The following is a 17,840-nucleotide window of genomic DNA, read 5'->3' as shown; positions in this document are numbered from 1 at the left end:
ACAGTTAGGGATCTACTATACAGACTTTACGGAGCCTACAGTACTTGGTCATTGTCTATTTCCTGTTGTTTTCTTCTGCACTTCAAAATGGAATATTTCCCACTAGGCTTAATCGTGTCCTGTTCATCTCAGCCAATTGTGTCCTTGATACTATTCAAGTAGGCCTACTATACATACTGTAATGGTTGAAGAATGTCACATGACTATGAACCAACAGCGACAACATACTGTAGTAGCTAGCTTCATGAACATGACAGTGTGTCAAGTTTTAATACCTCCTCCGGTTTTGAAATTTACAGGTATGGATTAACTTCATCATACTCTTATCTTAATACCATATTCAATTCAGTGTCGGATTTAGGGTTTAAAGATTGGGTAGTGGCTAGAGGTGGTGTTTTTCAGCCAAGTGAACTTCTTCAGAAAATTTTTGTATAGGCGCTTTCACACATTCTGAGCAGTCTGTTAACAACATTAAATTTCTTCAAATTTCAAGATCTTTTTTTTCTGTGTTAATGTGAAAAAATGATGATTGATTTTATAGGCAGTATAACACGGATTGAATAATTTCAGTGTTTACCATATAGCTGGTTTATGCTAGCATTAATTTCATTCAATTTCATTTTATTTTTATAACATGCTTTTTGTTGATTTGACCTATTTAATACAATATTGTGGCTACAGTATCTGTTAGTCAGAGGGTCTTTTGTGGTAAAGGTGGTTGGGTGACACCCTCTCACAGGTTTAGCCGACGAGCCATCCCACCATCTTTTGGACCTAGCCAACAATTATTTATTATGGCTACTTTTACCGTGACAGCTTGGCCTACTCGGCTCGCCCTAGCCTAGTTGGGCCTGGACTAGATTTAGCAAAATCTTTCACCTTCTTCGAATCTATGGAATGTTGCATTAAACTATTAGCTAAATCATAAGTTTGATTAACAAGCTTTAGGCCTATTGATTGAATTTATGTTGATGTACAGTACCGAAATTCGGTGGGGATTCTCTTAAAGGTAAGACTTAAACCATTGTCTATGCGGTGAAAATTTCACTTACAACATACCTATGTCGTGTTAAAAACATATTTGTGCCCCGCTAGAAAATGGATGGTTCTAAGTTTCCCACAATGCATGCAAGTGGCTCAGCTAATACAGTATTTAAGATTCGGTTCCCCGAAATTCTTCGTCTTCTGTTCCGGGCTGCCTATTTCTCTTTTCTGGCTAAACACCTGAACAATATTCACCCCAAACACCCTAGCTTTTGATAGACTTCATGCTGCACATTACTGAAACAAGTGTGTTTACTAATTATCACGCTATCATATTACCAACCGTCTAGTTCAAAGTGATTTTGGATGAAACACGCATTTTGCAGAAACACATGTGTGATCATAAATTTGTCACGCATTTAACACAAGTCTATGCGTGATAACAAATTATCATGAATTTAGTGGAAAATGTATTTAAAATTAGAAGAAATTTGTTTTATTAACGAAATAAAAACGGTCATATAGTAAACTTGATTGAGTCATTAGAGAGCTTTTGTTATCTCATTCAAGAATCAATTCACCGACAAAATTCTTCTTTCTCTACCAAAACAACCCAGCCAACCAAGCACTTGTAGAATCTATAGGGAAGCATGTGCAGTCTCGCGCATTCATTGCCACAACCAACTGTTATAATGTAATTGAAACTCGGACCCCCTGGACTCCGGTGGTGGTCCTGTTGGCTCCCCCACACCCTGGCCCCCAGCCAACTGGTGTAGTCACACATTTTAAATCTCCCAGGTTGGTAACTATAATGCTATTATCATTTTCTTTTTTATTCAAGTGCCTCTACAAGCCTGTTCAGTGCTATTGAAAGCATTGTGAATTCACAATAATAGATGCTAAGTAGATAATTGAGACTCGAAGCTATTTGTTTTTAACTTTGACACTGATGTTTACTGGAGTATAAAGCTTTTTATTCATTATTCACTAATCATGCTATAAAATCACTTGGATAGTCATTAAGAATTCCCAAGCCCATAACCAAGTATTGTGTTTGCATGAACAGTAGTCACAATTAAAAAAAAAAGGACTGTTTGTTTTTTTTTTGTTTTTTTTTATTTTAATAGGAAACCACTTTTCTTTTGACTATGAAACTTTTATTAGAGCTGATCCTTTGTGAATATTTTGATTTGCCAACATTTTTTTTTTAAATAATATGACTAGCGAGAGAATATTTTTCTTCATTATTATGGCACATGGCTACTCAATAGGAGGCAATCTGTTTCATAAAGACAAAAATATAGACCAGTAAAGGTGCTTTACCATACTAAAGTGTTATTATGAGGCTAGGGAGTGGAGTTGTTCTTGGCCTTGAGAAAACGTCCTGCAAACACTGACAGGACTGGAAACTGGAGCTTAGAATTGAAAGGCAAGCATCTCAACCACAAATCTATTTAACTCCAGTGTACTGTATACTATAATGCAGTTATAGTCAATTTCTGAAGCTTATTTTCCATAAGGTGAATTTATTTCGCGTGAATCGAAAGCAATCCATTCGGTTTCTAAGCTCTGATTGGTTGCGCATTTTTTCGCTTCGCAAAGAGTATAAAAGTTAAAACCTCCGATAAAGATGTGAATGCGCCTTGGAATGAAATGACTCTTTCGATTCGTGCGAATAAATTTGCCTAGGAGTAGAAAAAAGGCTTAAGGTTGCTACAGTGGAGACGGGGATAGGAAAATTACTGTACTGTACTTGCAAATGAAATTGATGACATCACGACTGACTTAATGTTTATAATATTGACTTAAATTGGTTATTAATACTAAACATATACAGTTGCTATTTCATTGAAATGACTATTTTGGTATGAGTGTAGTTGTTGTTTTATCATGTTTTTCTCTTTTTTGTTTTGTTTTTTGATAGTCCTCTTATGAGCGCTGGCTTGTATTCAACATGGAGAAGGGCTTAGCTCAAAGTCGGGCAGGATACCTTGCGGTAAGTAGAAGCATTCGCCACAACAGTTGTAGCTCTACTTCTCAACCTTGAGTCAGGGAGTTTGAAACCCTTACTGGGCAAGTTGATTGTGCTCATCCATGAAAAATTTGATACAGGATCTAATACCAAGAGTGATAATATCGTACAGTAGCGTCTTATGGCATTGTGCCTACAGGAAGCTGAGAATATTGTGTTTAGCTATCAGGGGGTAATAATTTAAATTGAGAGGCATTTTATTGCAATTACGCACTATATAAATGCTGCATTATTATATACTGTAATTATTATTAAACAGAGGGTTACCAGCTTGTCCCAGAAGGGTAAATGTTATTCAGGGCCCTCTTAAATATAAAATAATATGCTTTATAAACTAGCCATGATAGGGAGTGGAGATTTTTTTTGATAATAAAAAATATGTTGCTATCATTGGAATTGATCCCAGGCTGCTCCAACATTTCCCACTTGACAAAAATCAATTTAAACACTTTAATCAAGAAACTCTGGGGAACTGTAAATCACTTTCCAGATTATCATATTTTCTTTAATTAATAAAAACCTGTTGTGTGCCCATATACAGTATCGTCATGATATGCCTATATATGGTCATGATGTGATGTCATCATGACCATATTTAGGTATTTCACATGTTTTTGTCCAATACAATTTGATTGTCTGAACAGCATTTACTATAATATAACATTGACAGTACATTTGAGAATGCTGTGGATCGTGAAAGCAAATGTTTTACCAATATTTTTGGATTATCAAAAAGGAAAATTTTACGTATTTTTTTTTTGTATTACTTTTCCAGGGGCGTCGAACAATACTAATTGTTTTAATGCTGTACTCGTTAATTCTTGGAATTGTAAGTGTAAACTATTTATACGTCCAGAACTTACGACGAGTGACACCACAAAATGCGTCGGCGACGCAAGCTCCTATGCACGTGCAAAACATACGCGACATTGTGCAGAACTTACAAGCAGAAAAATCTGAATTTATTTTCAAGGGAGGAATGCAAACGCAAGACAATTATCTGAACAGTAATATAAATAATAGCACCTTGTCAAAAAAAATTTCTTCATTGCCCAGTTCCATATCACATTCAACAACTCATAAGGTGTTATCAATACAAAATAGAACTATTGTTAATGCACATACTAATAGTACTTTTTCAAACGTTCAGAAGCAACCAATAGAGACGCCAGTCGTCAATACGGCAATTGTCAATGAGGCGGTCGTCAATAAGATGATCGTCAATACGGCAGTTGTCAATGAGGCGGTCGCCAAACAGGCAGTCATCAACGAGGCAGTCGTCAATACGGCAGTTGTCAATGAGGCGGTCGTCAATACTGCAGTTGTCAATAACACGGTTGTCAATATAGCGATTCTCAATAATAAGAGCCTGTTGCCACCTGTTCAGAAAGAGTTCCCCCGGCCGTCTGTTTTATTCCGTTACAAATCTATGAGGACAAGTAAGGTATGTACAGCATTTGTGATTTCTTGAAGGTTAATATACTATACAATAAAACCATTCTTTACATTGTTATTGTGGAATGATGTGAACATGTAGCTACTGCAGTATAAGCGCCTCTTTACGTCTACCAGGTAGTCACAGACCACGCCCATACTCAATTCAGCACAATGACGCTGCAAGTTATGGGTTTATTCTCCTACCTTTACCGTATCAGCCCATCCAGACATTGCTTATTATGAATCCCCGGATTTACGTACAGTATGCCTTCTGGTCCTGTGCATGAAAACAAGGTTCTACTGCTGTACTATTATGTTAACAGTGGCACTATTACGGCTGTATGCATGAGCAACATAACTCAGCTAAATTGGTGGTAGCCTCTGTGTGTGCGCTGAACCGTGGCGATCTCTACTGTAGGTCGCCAGTTCAATTCCATCCGATCCTCTCCTTGTGTTTCAGCTGAAAGACTAAAATAAAAGTTACGATAGCACATCCACCCACTGTCATCCAGATGATATGTTTATTCCGTTGGCCCTGTGTGCAATATGGCGCATTTGCAAGTATGAAGTGCTCTCTTAGGAAAAGAGTTAAGGGGATTGTCTCTTGTGTGCACTATACCCAATTCACCACCAGAGCTCCTATTATGTCCCTCATTGTGCAAAAAAAACTCATTTCCAACCCCAGCCAAGATCAGCCAAGCGTTTATGATCTGGTTTTAAATCAACTTATCTCTGATGGAAGTTTCAGTTTCATTTTATTAGACCAACAAGGAAAGTTAATAGCAAGATCTTTATACTGTATACTTAGTTTATAAATTTTATAATTCATGTACTGTATGTTTAATACTGTACAATTGTAACAATATGTAAATGGCATTGAACATGTCAAAGTGGCTTTTTCGTCTCGTAGTCGCAGAATTCAATAACAGTCAATATTGGATGTTGATATAAAGAGGTTTACAATATTGGACCTTTGTTACTGTATAGTAGGTAATTAAAAACTCCTATGAAACCAAAATTTGCTCGTACTCAATGTACAGGATTGTCAATTGACTCAAGCAATTCAAGCCGGAAGTGCATGCGTACGGTAAATAAAATTTGATAGTCATTATTATACCGCTTTCAATTGCAACCAGAAAGTAATTGAAGATCTGCTGTCCCTGGCAAATAATAGACACATTTGGCGATGTTTTGTTTACAGCCTGTTACGTAACATATATGAGATCTGAGATCTAGTTCAGAATCTCTACTTGCTCATTCTATTCGCCTGTCAACAAAGCATTATGGCAATCGTTCTTTTTCTTGGGCTTCTGTCTTCCTTTGGAATGCTTTGCCTATTACAATCCGACAGGCAACCTCCATTGTTGATTTTAAGGCAGCTTTTAAAAACTCACCTTTTCAACATGTGCTTTCCTTAAATTTCTCCTTGCATTTTTATTGTTAAGCGCAATGAGTCTTTAGCATAATGCGCTATATAAGCCAAAATTATTATTATTATTATTATTATTATTATATAGTGGGTATTGCTATGAAAGAAATTACAGAGTGATTAGTGTTAAAGTACACAGTAGGAAATGGTAACAGTCAAAAAACAGTCGCCCACCATTAATGTGTGAAGAAGTGGCAGTTCGGCGCAGCGGTTGAGGTTTGGACTTTCAATCGTAAGGTTGGGGTTTCGAGTCTCTGCTGTGCAGATTCGCTTGTGTCCTTGGGCAAGGCACTTTAGCTACATTGCATCAATCCACCCAGCTGTATCAATGGCAAGGAAAGGCAGTATGATTGTTCAAATAGTTTTTATTGACTTATTCTAGTTTTCAATGTGCTTTGTATGCTTTCGATTTTATGTGATGCTTCATAAACCTAGGAAATATAGCATGTCAAAATTGCAGTCCACGGATCGAAGACCCTTGTGCATCTAAACAGGCTGTAGACATTACAAGGGCCTAGTCCAAGCATTTATTTTTTTTTAAATCAATATTTGGGGCTAGTATCTTCAGCTATGAATTTGGTCTTAAATTTGAAAGAAGAAAAAAAAAGGGCCTGTTCTATTGTATAGTACCAAGAACCCAAAGCATGAAGACACCGTTTTGATGCTTTCAACCATAACCACCTTTAAAACAATAAGTCATGTTGTCGTTTATACTGCATAATATTTTCAAGTACTCTAAACACAATAGCCTCTTGCTTTTAAAAAAAATTTGAGTGCTACGGAAATTATGTAAATATTTTATATGACTTTTTTAAGTCCAGCCACTGGGGCTAGAGGCCCTCTGCAGTTGCAGTGCAGCTCCACCAGGCTTGAACTACTGTACAACATGTAACAAATACAGACACAACATGTTCCTTAACATGACTGCCTAGCTGTCACAGGGCTCCCCTTCCCCTCATCAGGGACCTCTGGACCTCCGCTTGGACCTCCTGTCGAAGAAATTACAGCAAAATCTTCGGGGAAAAATCAAATCTTGAGTGCAGACAAGTTCAAGCAGCCTTTCTAAGCTGTCAAATTTTAGGGATTTGAAACTGTTTAGTGCGAGCAGTGCTACCATGCGAGTTGCAGTGGTGGGGCCAGCTCTTCCCAACAGGATGCTGGTACCTCCGACAGGGGGTTAGTACCCTAACAGGGGGACTACTGTAGTACCCCTGACAGGGGACTCTTAACTTGCATGGTTTTCTATCAATTTTTTTTTAAATAAAGAATCCCAAGTAATTAACACAAAATTTTATTATTTTTTAATTAAAAAATTCCTCGACAAATTAAAATTTTCCCCGATCGAGGGAGTTGGGACTAGGGTGTGAACCCCCTTGTTGGGGAATTTTTTGAGCCACCCTTGAGCTCTCAATATTTAAAAGTTATTCAAGGAGACAAGCGACAAAAATTCCAATTAAAAACTAACGCTATCCGCGTTTGAACCGGAGTTTACAGTACGACACTAGAAGCAGGCACTACTATCAGCTAAAATACTCAGCTTTAAAATGCTGACATACTGAGTAATAAAGAATGACTACATATGTTTTTTTTTGTCACACATAATGTATTGATGTCAGAGGTCATACATTTGAATGTAAATAAAGCAGAATATTGATTGCAGATAGGTTATTTGGGATCAAATTCTAGGCAAGGTACATATTATTTCTCAATACTTCACACTGATAGTGCTGTAGGCCTACACTGGTAGCCACCTACTGTATGACCTCATAATTTTATCTATTGAGTTAACCTGTACTACAGTTTGAAGCTGTTTGTTTTCTGTACCTGAGTGATATACAGTAGTTTCTTAAGCATCTTTTTATTAAAATAAAAATAAATAAAATATTTATTAATATTATAATAGTGTAGTACATATTCCCCAGATGATAAATTATATTTAATACTAAACCCTAAGTACTAAGCCTATAAAATTCCACTTGATTATTGTTCACTACTAGGGCCTACTCAACCTTTCATTGTTATATATAATATTAATTTTTAATTTGTCCGGACTACCTGTACACCGCTGTGTGCAATCTGTTTTTATGATAGTGCTTGCTACTACTGTAGCAGGGTAGGTAGCTAGCTAGTTATTGTCATCATTAATTATAAGCAATTAGTAGAGCTCTGCATAGTACACTTTAGGAAAATTATTATACAAAGTTTAGATAACGCTTGAAAAAATGTTTGAATGTATTACTAACTTTAGTATAATAATTTTACGCTATTGTATGATGCATGCTCTAATTGCTTTACTGTATAAGTCAATCGCCATCCTTTAATGTTAGGTTTTTGATAACCAACTGTTAGCAGTCATTCTTTTCTATAGTGATATAATCAGTATACTGTGTGCTAATTATTATTTAGCTGTATGTATACTGATTTGTGCTCCTGCAGTACGCATTAACTACACATCAGCAGTACTGTACAGATACGATGAATAACTATTTTGTAATTTGTATTGTGTTAGAAGAACTTGTTTGTATAAATGTTTCGCATTCGTCAAAGAAATAAACATTTTTTAAAGCATTCGAGAGAGAATGCAGTCACTGTCATTAACTTTTTGGTTCGTGCAGACAGGTAAAAATCGTGGGATGATTTCATAGGCTACGGCCTAGGCTAGTAGTAGGAGGAGGCCTCGGCGGCCTCCTGTCTGGCCTTACAGTAGGCCTACATCTAATTTCGTCCCTTGAGTCTTTTAAATAGGTCTAGAATATTCCTATTAAACCTTCAGTTTGTTTAATTTATTAGGGCTCATTGATTCAAGGAATTGCTTAATTGTTCGTACTTAATATTGATTTAAAGTATTTACTTTCTTCGGGTTCTTATTAACCTTGTTTTACGAAAGTATTTTTCAATATCTTCGCGGTGACGAAAAAATGTGAAATTTTGCTTTGCACACGAACTAACAAAAATCAAGCCAAGCGTCCACTAATTGAAAAATTATTGGACCGTGGGGAATAGGCAAATAACATTGGGAGTTGCAGTGATGACGTCATGACTGACTTATAATAATTATTATTGATACTTTTATAGGGGTTGCGTTTGGTTCTTGTTAAGAGATAAATCGTAACATCTAAGTTGTGTATTAAATGGAAAAAAATAAGTAAAAATAAAAAATTATTTACAAGGGTCATATCTGGACAAAATTTGTCACATCACTCCTACTGTATTAGTATCACTTTCAGGTAGAGTCAAACCTTTAAACTGTACTCTCACACTATTTTTCTTGCATTCCTTGGATACACGTAATACCAAATTTTTCATTTAAATTGAAGTTTATAGGCCTACAGATAAATCACAATTGGTCCTGATAAAATTTACCTGGCGTAAATGTAAGAATGTAGGTAAGAATGGCCCGGAAAAAATGGCCCAGGATAAAATGGCCCCAGTAAAAATGGCCCCAAATGGCAAGTAGGTAAAAATGGCCCCAATGACAAAATTCAGTAATAGAAATGATATTTTTTTTTTTTTAATCTTCAAATATTTAAATACTGTAATAAGCAAGAATTGAATCAATAACAAATACAGTTTACACAACAGATGCAAATAATGTACTGAGAGATTATCAGAAAACAACGGCCATTGAACATTTTTTGATAGTTGAAATAAGTTTTAAAAACATTATTCCACTAACATAGTAGAGGAATGACATACATACAGTACTTCAACTACCAAAATATGCAACTCATAGATAACCACAAAATTTACTTTTGTTATTAAGTATCAAATGAAATAACTTTACATGTTATAAACAGTGCTAATAAACAGTAGTTAAAGCATGTGGATCAATTGTGTGTTTGAATCACAAGTTCATGTATGGGAAAAGGGAGGCTAACTTTACTTCAACAAATGTTCTGCTTAGAGTTACTTCAAAGAAGTATTTGTTAATCAAATATTGTTTTTAAAGTAAACTGAATAATTAGGAATACATTTAATATTTAAGCAACTTATTTAATTGCATACTTGGTTTCTACCCCCCGCCAAGTAAATTTAAGTGCCTAAAACTATACTAAATAATGTAAACTGAGATACTATATTATATACATAGATATGGCAATTATGCTAAGAATTAAAATGGCGTGTAATTGTGAGGGTAAAGTAATTATGGTAGGATCAAATGGTATTGCTAAATCCCCAAAACCTCCTAAAACACACTGTAGAAAACCAAACAATTCAATTGTGATTGACTCACTTGGTATATCAATAAGAAAATTAAATATTTATAAGAACCTATTTTTTGGTTAAAATGTTGAATTTTTTTTGGTGAAAAAATACTTGCAAATACACCACAATCCTCCAAACACACTGCGAACCCCATCTAAACCCTTTAATTACAATTGTAGAACTCTCTTTTTCTAAAAAAAAAGAAAGTAATAATAATTTGATGTTCATATAAACTCATTGTTTGTGGGGTTTACCAATACCCGGATTGAATTTCTGGAAAATTGTGATTCCGCTTCCTTGAAATTGGCCACAAATAAATTATTTTAGTAATTAATAAATGCATGATTTATGTTGATTTATTGATTATGTTGTTGCTATTTTTTAACATTTAAATCGAAAAAAAATAAAAAGTGTTATTCATGGCTTTTTTTTTATCTTTGAATATTTTATCATTGAATATGTAATTTCTGCAAAAAGTTGTAATGGCAATTTATTTGATGTTAGATTCCTTTTAAAAACTAAATTATTTCAGTTTAAAAAAATGCATATAATGATTTTTTTTAAATCAGTTTTAATACAGAATTTTATTATTGGGGTCATTTTTACCTACCTGTCATTTGGGGCCATTTTTACCAGGGCCATTTTTTCCGGGGCCATTTTTTCCTGGGCCATTTATTCCGGGGCCATTCTTACCGTACGTAAAGATGAATTTGGTAAAAAGAATTTTGATTTACTGTATGAGAAGGCTTTTGTACAGGAGATACTTGATAAATCCATAAATAGATCTATCAAATATTTGATAGCTGAACAAACAGCCTGTACGATGCTTAATCTTAGTTTATTGTAAAACTATAGTTTATATTGTCATGTTAAAGTGGTTTTAATACACTGCACTAAGACTTTCATTAAATTTTTCCACAATCCAGAAATCTCACCAAAGTTGACCTTAATATTAATCTTAGTTTACATTTTGCTCAGGGTCTACAAATGCAAGCAGTTGATTTAAAGTAAAAGCGCTGATACGATCTTCGAACTTTGTAAGCCTTGACTGATTAAACATTTTTTTGGTTCAATGAAAAGGCATATAACTGGTCAATTTCTCATGAACTGTGCAAACAAAGACTCTGACCAAGCCTAAATTGAATACAACCTTTTAACAAGAAAATTCTATGTATTGAAGTTGAATACAGCCATTTGTTATGTTAATTGTCCATTTTATTATCTCTGATTATACCTAGATCATGTTTCAGCTTCTATTGAAGGAGAAGCTGCTTTACCATGCGCTTTTTCCGAACAGCGTAAAAGCAGTTGTTTCTTGCTCAATTTTTTCCTTCCCTCACTTTCCTTAGGTGTTCTTGCACTAGGTTTTACAATATTCTACATCTGCTTTTGTCTCCTGTCATGCTTGGATCTTCTTCAAACATGGACAGATTAATTTTTATTATATCACTGATGTAAGTCATTTTTTATTCCTTGTTTTGCGTACTTATTTTTTTAAAGATCAAATTTTGTTTTCTTACTTAGCAAATAGATTCGCCAAAAACACCCAGATGGAGGAGAAAATAAAATAAAATTTTAATGGTGAATGTAAAATGGAATGGTTAAATGCTTCAAATTTATATAATTAGGAAGAAATATACATCTCAACTTTGGAGATTTCAAGGCAGCAGAGGGCGTAATAGAAATAAAGAAAAAACTTTTATTTTTTTTTCTGAAATTTACATTTTTTTTGTTTCGACAGGTGCGCTAATTGGTCAAAAATTTTAATTTCATTTGAAATTGCCAATATTTGCGTTCGGCGGGTTTGCAAACAAGGTATAAAAAAAGTCTTGCCTAAGTAGAGTGATTATGCCAGTTGCGAATTGTCAACTAAAAATAGAGTTAAAGCTTTTTGTGTCTGCTCCTTGGGGGAGCAAGTAGACACAATGTTGTCGTCTGGCAGTTGAACTTTGTAAGAGTAAATCCGGTTGAACTTGTAAGAGTAAAATCCGGTGGAGGAATATGTGGGATGAGTCATGAGCTAAAGATAAAAATGAAATAAAGCAAGTTTATGAAATGCCATGCTAGACAAGACCTGTACCTAGTTACACAGTAAGTTATCAATTAAATATTGGCAACACAGAAGCTGCTAGTTAAGACCTGTCCTAGAAAGTTCACTATTACAAAGTCGCAACTATCTGGTAATATGGATGAGTTAAAAGTACTGTAGCCAGAAACAAAACAATGTGTCAAGCAGTTAAACCCACTTTCCTGCTGGGAGCCTATCCCTGAGTATATTTGTGTCAGCTACATTAGGATTGGTAGAGAAGTTGCTTATAGACAAATACAAAAAATTGTTGGCCTTTCCTGAAAAACAGACAAGCATTGTTTTTTTCTTCTCTCCATTTCCCTATGTATTTGCGCTAGGTTCATTCTACTCGCCATCCATCTTGGGTCTTTTTTTATATCAATGAGTATACGTTCTTAGATAACCAGCTAAAATGGTCATGACAATATTAAGCCTTTATTTTAAGGTATGTTCATGACTAAACACTGGAAGTGAATAATTTTTGGCTTTTCCCGCAAGAGCGGAAGAGCAATTGTTTTTGGCCCGGCCAGATTGTTTTTCTTTTCATTTCTCTCTTTTTGCACTAGGTTTATTCTACTAATTTCATCTTTTAAATTCCACAAATATAAATACTGTATTTTGAAATGTATAAAGTATAGTATTTCAATGGCCTCCTAAATATATTGCCTGCAATATGATCAACAGGTTTCATTCAATTGACCTTGTCAGGTTAATCCATTCACCTTCATTAATATGCAAATTTTAAAATATCATCTTCTACTATACTAATAGAAAAAGCAAAGTTTTTGACTTGTTTTTATATTTATTTGAAGCAGATCCAGAATTCAACCAGTATACGTGATAGTGTCCAGGAGTCAAAGTTTATTGCAACTGGATCTACTTGATACAATAGACAAAATGATATGTAAACATTTATAGTATTATGTGTTTTTCATTCATACTGCATAGTTCACAGCCATTAAATTCAGCTTTGAAATGTCAGCAATTTTGAAGTACAGTACTCTACTTCAAGTATTTGAATGGCATTGTTCAATGGTCTCCTGAATATTACTGCTTGCAAATACAATCATCAATTTTCTGTTTGACCTTGAAGTATAAATAAATGATTAATATTTTTTGGTCTTCATAATATGCAGGTACTCCACCAAATGATCAACAACATTAGTCTGGCTACATTACAGGAAATATAAAACAAATATTGTTTTTTTGTTCAGATTTAAAGGTATGCACAGCTATACCTTATGCAGGTCTAGAAATTATTCCTCTCTCGATTATTCATGGTTGGGGATACATACTGTTTGTTATGAATCATGTCTAGTGCTTCTTTTGTTTGCTTTCAATGTGTCTACTTGGTAAAGTGAGAAAGTACAATAGTTGCTGTTTCCATCGACCATCTTGGATTTGCCATCTCGAAGAAAAAAAAACTGCCCTCATTCTCCTTTTCTTCAAAATATTAGGGCGAGAAACTCCTTTTTTTTACTTGGCCTTTAAATTAGTATTGAATTTTATTACAATTTGAGTTTATGGCAAAATGACCCAATAAAGCTTTAAAATGTTATATGTATGAGTGCTATTCTTTCATCTGAAACTAATCAGCGGACCCCTCAAGTTTAAATAATTATTGCAATTTTATCAAATTTGAGTTTATAGCAATGCTTATTATAGTACTAGGCTTTACTTTAGAGATTTGAAATACAGTACTGATCCACATAGACTTGCCTGTAGGTGAGGTTTAAAATTGAAATAATTTTATCAGTCACTAAAATTTCTAAAGAGGCACTATAATATATGAAAAAACATCAAAAATATAATTTTAAAAAATATTCACTTCTGCTCATTTAAAGATCAAAAATTCTTAAATTAATTACTGTATGATCTATGTAAAACAATTTAGGAATGTATTGTATTATTTGTAATGTCTTTAAATTAGCAATAAAAGTATTATATCCTAATGTTTAATTGATAACTAACTTTAATTACAAAATAAGGAAAGCAGTCATTATCATCATCATTATACCCTAAAAGTCGTCTTTGGGTGGATTCGCTTGTGGCTGATGGAAGCATTCGTTGAGAACCTTTCCTGTATTAATTATTTATTTGACTTGTGAAACAATATTGATGAGACCACAAAAAATAGTACCACTCTTGAAATTTTTAAAAAGTTAATTTCAACATAATTTTTTAAGTGTACAGTTTTTTTTGGTAGTATCTTTTTTTCTTCCTTATCCATTATTTGTATTTGGAAGTAGTTCTTGTTTGATTTCATGATCTGATACCATATGTTAAAGGTACATATACGGCCTCGTGGAAGAACACCTCCTTGGTGAACGACCTTCCGTTGTAAAAGAAAGATTATTATTATTATTATTATTATATATTTACATTATTCTATTCTTGGAAGACTTCAGAATGATGTACAATAATTTTGGCAGGCATTGTGTTTATATTCATTACCTACTAAAATGTAGCTGATGCCATGGTCCCAAGATTCTCCAATAAGTGGATTTAGACTTTGATCTCTACCGGGGTTGAAACGATTAGCTGCATGATATGAGTCATCCTTGTACAGTAATACATAAAAAAAAAATATTTTCTTTGCTGATGTTAAAGTTGGGTTTAATGCATCCAATCTCCTTTGATTAAATAATTAAAATATATCAATTACAAGTACAGAATCAATGAACGTAATTTTAGAAACTGAAGAAAAAAACACTATAAAATTATCTTTAAAAATTATATTGTGATTTTAAAGTAACAAAAATTATCAGCTTGAGCTTATATTAGCTGCAGTATTATTGCTTGCTCTAATTTTTAGATAGATAAGAATCAAAAACTTAAAGTGTCTGTAATGGCTTCTATAGTTCTTATCTTTTTTGTAATATAATTATTTTAAACATTTTTTATAAACACTATGTTCAAGTTGCTAATTTTTGTTACTTTAAATTATATTAATTTTAAAATTGATTTTAATGATGTTTTCCCATTTTTCCTGTGGACAATACGATACGACTTTTATTTCGATCAAAATTCATTAAAAATATATCATAATAATAAATGAGATACGGATAGAGGAGATACAACGGAAAGCAAACAGCCTGTAAAATATTGTATCACCTTTACATAAAAATAGTTAAGCAAATTTAGAACACGAACAAAGACAAACACACACCCACCCAGGATGGAAACATAAAAGCATGAAATCAAACAACTGGGAAAAAAATGCATACAGAGATTTAGAAAGCAATGCAGTCTTTATTTAGAAAACAATACATCTTTAAAAGGAAGCCATAGATAATGATCAATGATGTTTAGGTAAAAAGAAATAATATGTTATAAATTTTGGTCGTTTGTTTTTTTTTTTCTTTCAGCCTTTTGAAAACCACTGTAAAAAATGTGCAATAGTTTCAAGCTCTGGTCAGTTACTCGGCAATGGACTGGGCCCAGAAATCGACAGTTATCCCTGTGTCATTCGTATGAACACTGCCCCCGTACGTGGCTTTGAGAAAGACGTTGGCCGCAAGACTACCATTCGTGTTTCATGTTTCATATCCACAAAGGGCCTTATGTCCACCCCCTCACTGTTCACTGGGGAAGGGAAACCAGAGAAAGTTCTGATGTGGGGACTGCATCACCAGAAGAACTCATGGGCTTTGAGAAATGCGAAATCTTTGAACGCCAAATATCGAGATGTGGAGTTTTTCGCACAGGAACAAGCGGGTGAGGTATTTGCCGGAGAAATCTTCAAAGAGGAAACTGGCCAAGATAGGTAGGTATAGTTCATCTTCTAAAAATAGTTATCATGATTCCTCTGTCATAAGCCCATCCCATTGAAGACAAAAAATAGGGCCAATTTTGGGGAGGTAAGGTGCGTTTCTACCCAGGGAATCTCCATTACAGGCAAAATTAGGCCAATTTTTGGGGTGGGCTTCTACCCGGGAATCCCCTTTCTAATTAAATGGTTATTTTTCAGCGCTGTATGCCGAATTCAAAGCCAATATTTGATGTTTTTCTCTTAATATTTTTTTTAAGGGCTTTTTTTGCCGAAGAAAAATAAATTGGGCATAAAGTAGGGGTTCTTACAGTACAGTACCTGAGGTAGGGTTATACCCTAACTGGATAGTTCCTACAGTAGGGTAGGCCTACTGTATGCAGTAAGGTAGTTAATTTTTCTGTTACAATAATATGTAATGTCATTTTCATCACAGTTTTTGCCAAGGTTCTTTAAAGTTCTTTAAGCCAAATAGACTAGGAAAAAAATAAAAAAAGAGGCCTAGAAATCAAGAGGGGGAGTGGAATGTTAGAAGTAGTCAATATAGCCAGATATCCTAATTAATCCGTCCTGGTCACCCTAAGCCCTGTTGACACTTGATTTTTCACCTGGTATACAAATGGCGGCCATTTTTCAAAATGGCCACCAAATTTATTTAAAATGTGCATATAATTGGAACTAAATAAGCTACAGATATGATGTTGGTGTCTAAAATCATAATGTCTATATAGGCAACAAACCAGACATATAAAAACTACTGTCACTCATGCCAGAATGGAACATAATTAAAAAATAGGTGTTTATTTGTTTTAAAATATCCGCAAAATATACTTAAAATGTGTATAAAATAAGAATAAGTATATAAACTCACCAAAAAGTAGTCGTGTTTGATATCATTGGAAAGCTCTTCCAATGCTGAATAATGTATTGCAGTTTATATATCAGAAACGGTGTAGTGTTTCATGTATTGTCCCATAAAGTCCAATTATGGCATATCATATTAAAATAAACAGGACCCATTTGCGTAACTCGTACTCCTACTACTACCTAACACATTACTACCAAGCCTTAAGTAACGCATGTGCTTTCTGGGCGAAGTCCGAGTCCAAATGGGCCCTGGAGAGGGCCCTGGAGAGGGTTAGATACTTTTACTTACAGTAACACTGATACTCAACACTCTCCTACAACACCTTAACAATACGTAACATTTTCTATAATTTCCGAAAAAACCAAATAGACCAAAATCCCACAAACACAATATTTGGCAGATTTATTTTGAAGGGGTTCTTTTAACTATGCCCCTGGATGCCCCACTATGGAGGTTTGACCAGTTATGTAATGCCTGAGTGCTTTCTAGGGAAACGCTTACTTCCTCCATGTTCAAATGAGTCCCTGAAAGGCGATAGACCCCTACTTACTACTACCGAGCAATCTAATAATACAACCGCTTTTGACAAAATATTTTCTTTTAACTTTTAAAAAAATGTATGAGCCCCGGACGGCTGCATAACTACCCACCTTAAAGTCCGCCTCCGACTTTAAACATGTCAGTAAATAAAGAATAAAATACATGGTTATCTATCATAGTAGGCCTATTATTAAATATTATACACAGCATGTTGAAATCGATTAAATAATGTATCAATGGGACCTTAAAGGACGATCGGGTCATTTTATTCAGATTGGCCTTATCATGTTTCAGAGCAACATACTTTTTTGGTATTAACGTAACACTTTATTAAAAACAATCAATGAAGTTTGTTACTCAAACGTCTTTATATTGATATTTTCAAGCCTATTAGATGACCTGAAGAAAAAGTGATCCAGAAGTCGTAGGCTTGCTGTACAATATATTATGGCGAAAGTAAATTTTTGTCCGTCTCTGAATTTTAATAGTGTTACTGTAATAGAGCCT

General features: G+C 34.3%; 1 protein-coding gene across 3 annotated transcripts in view; it reads left to right on the top strand.

The window, feature by feature from the left end:
• Positions 1–17,840, top strand: part of LOC117117828 (alpha-N-acetylgalactosaminide alpha-2,6-sialyltransferase 6-like) — a 31,417-nt gene that overhangs the window by 5,202 nt on the left and 8,375 nt on the right. For 2 of the 3 annotated variants that reach the window (XR_004446953.1, XM_033262298.1), the window contains exons 2-4: positions 2,909–2,980; positions 3,792–4,460; positions 15,525–15,922. Coding sequence is in view for 2 of the 3 variants with exons in the window: in XM_033262298.1 (XP_033118189.1) it covers positions 2,939–2,980; positions 3,792–4,460; positions 15,525–15,922 (1,109 nt within the window). In the remaining variant the exon portion in view is untranslated. Of the gene's footprint in view, positions 1–193; positions 300–2,908; positions 2,981–3,791; positions 4,461–15,524; positions 15,923–17,840 lie in introns of those variants that run through there. The other variant, XM_033262299.1, reaches the window with a different exon arrangement.

This window comes from Anneissia japonica, unplaced genomic scaffold, assembly GCF_011630105.1.
Source record: "Anneissia japonica isolate Jap-2015-1 unplaced genomic scaffold, ASM1163010v1 scaffold3320_len250348_cov120, whole genome shotgun sequence".
NCBI classification, from domain to species: Eukaryota; Metazoa; Echinodermata; class Crinoidea; order Comatulida; family Comatulidae; genus Anneissia; species Anneissia japonica.
This window is presented reverse-complemented; position numbering and strand designations above follow the sequence as displayed.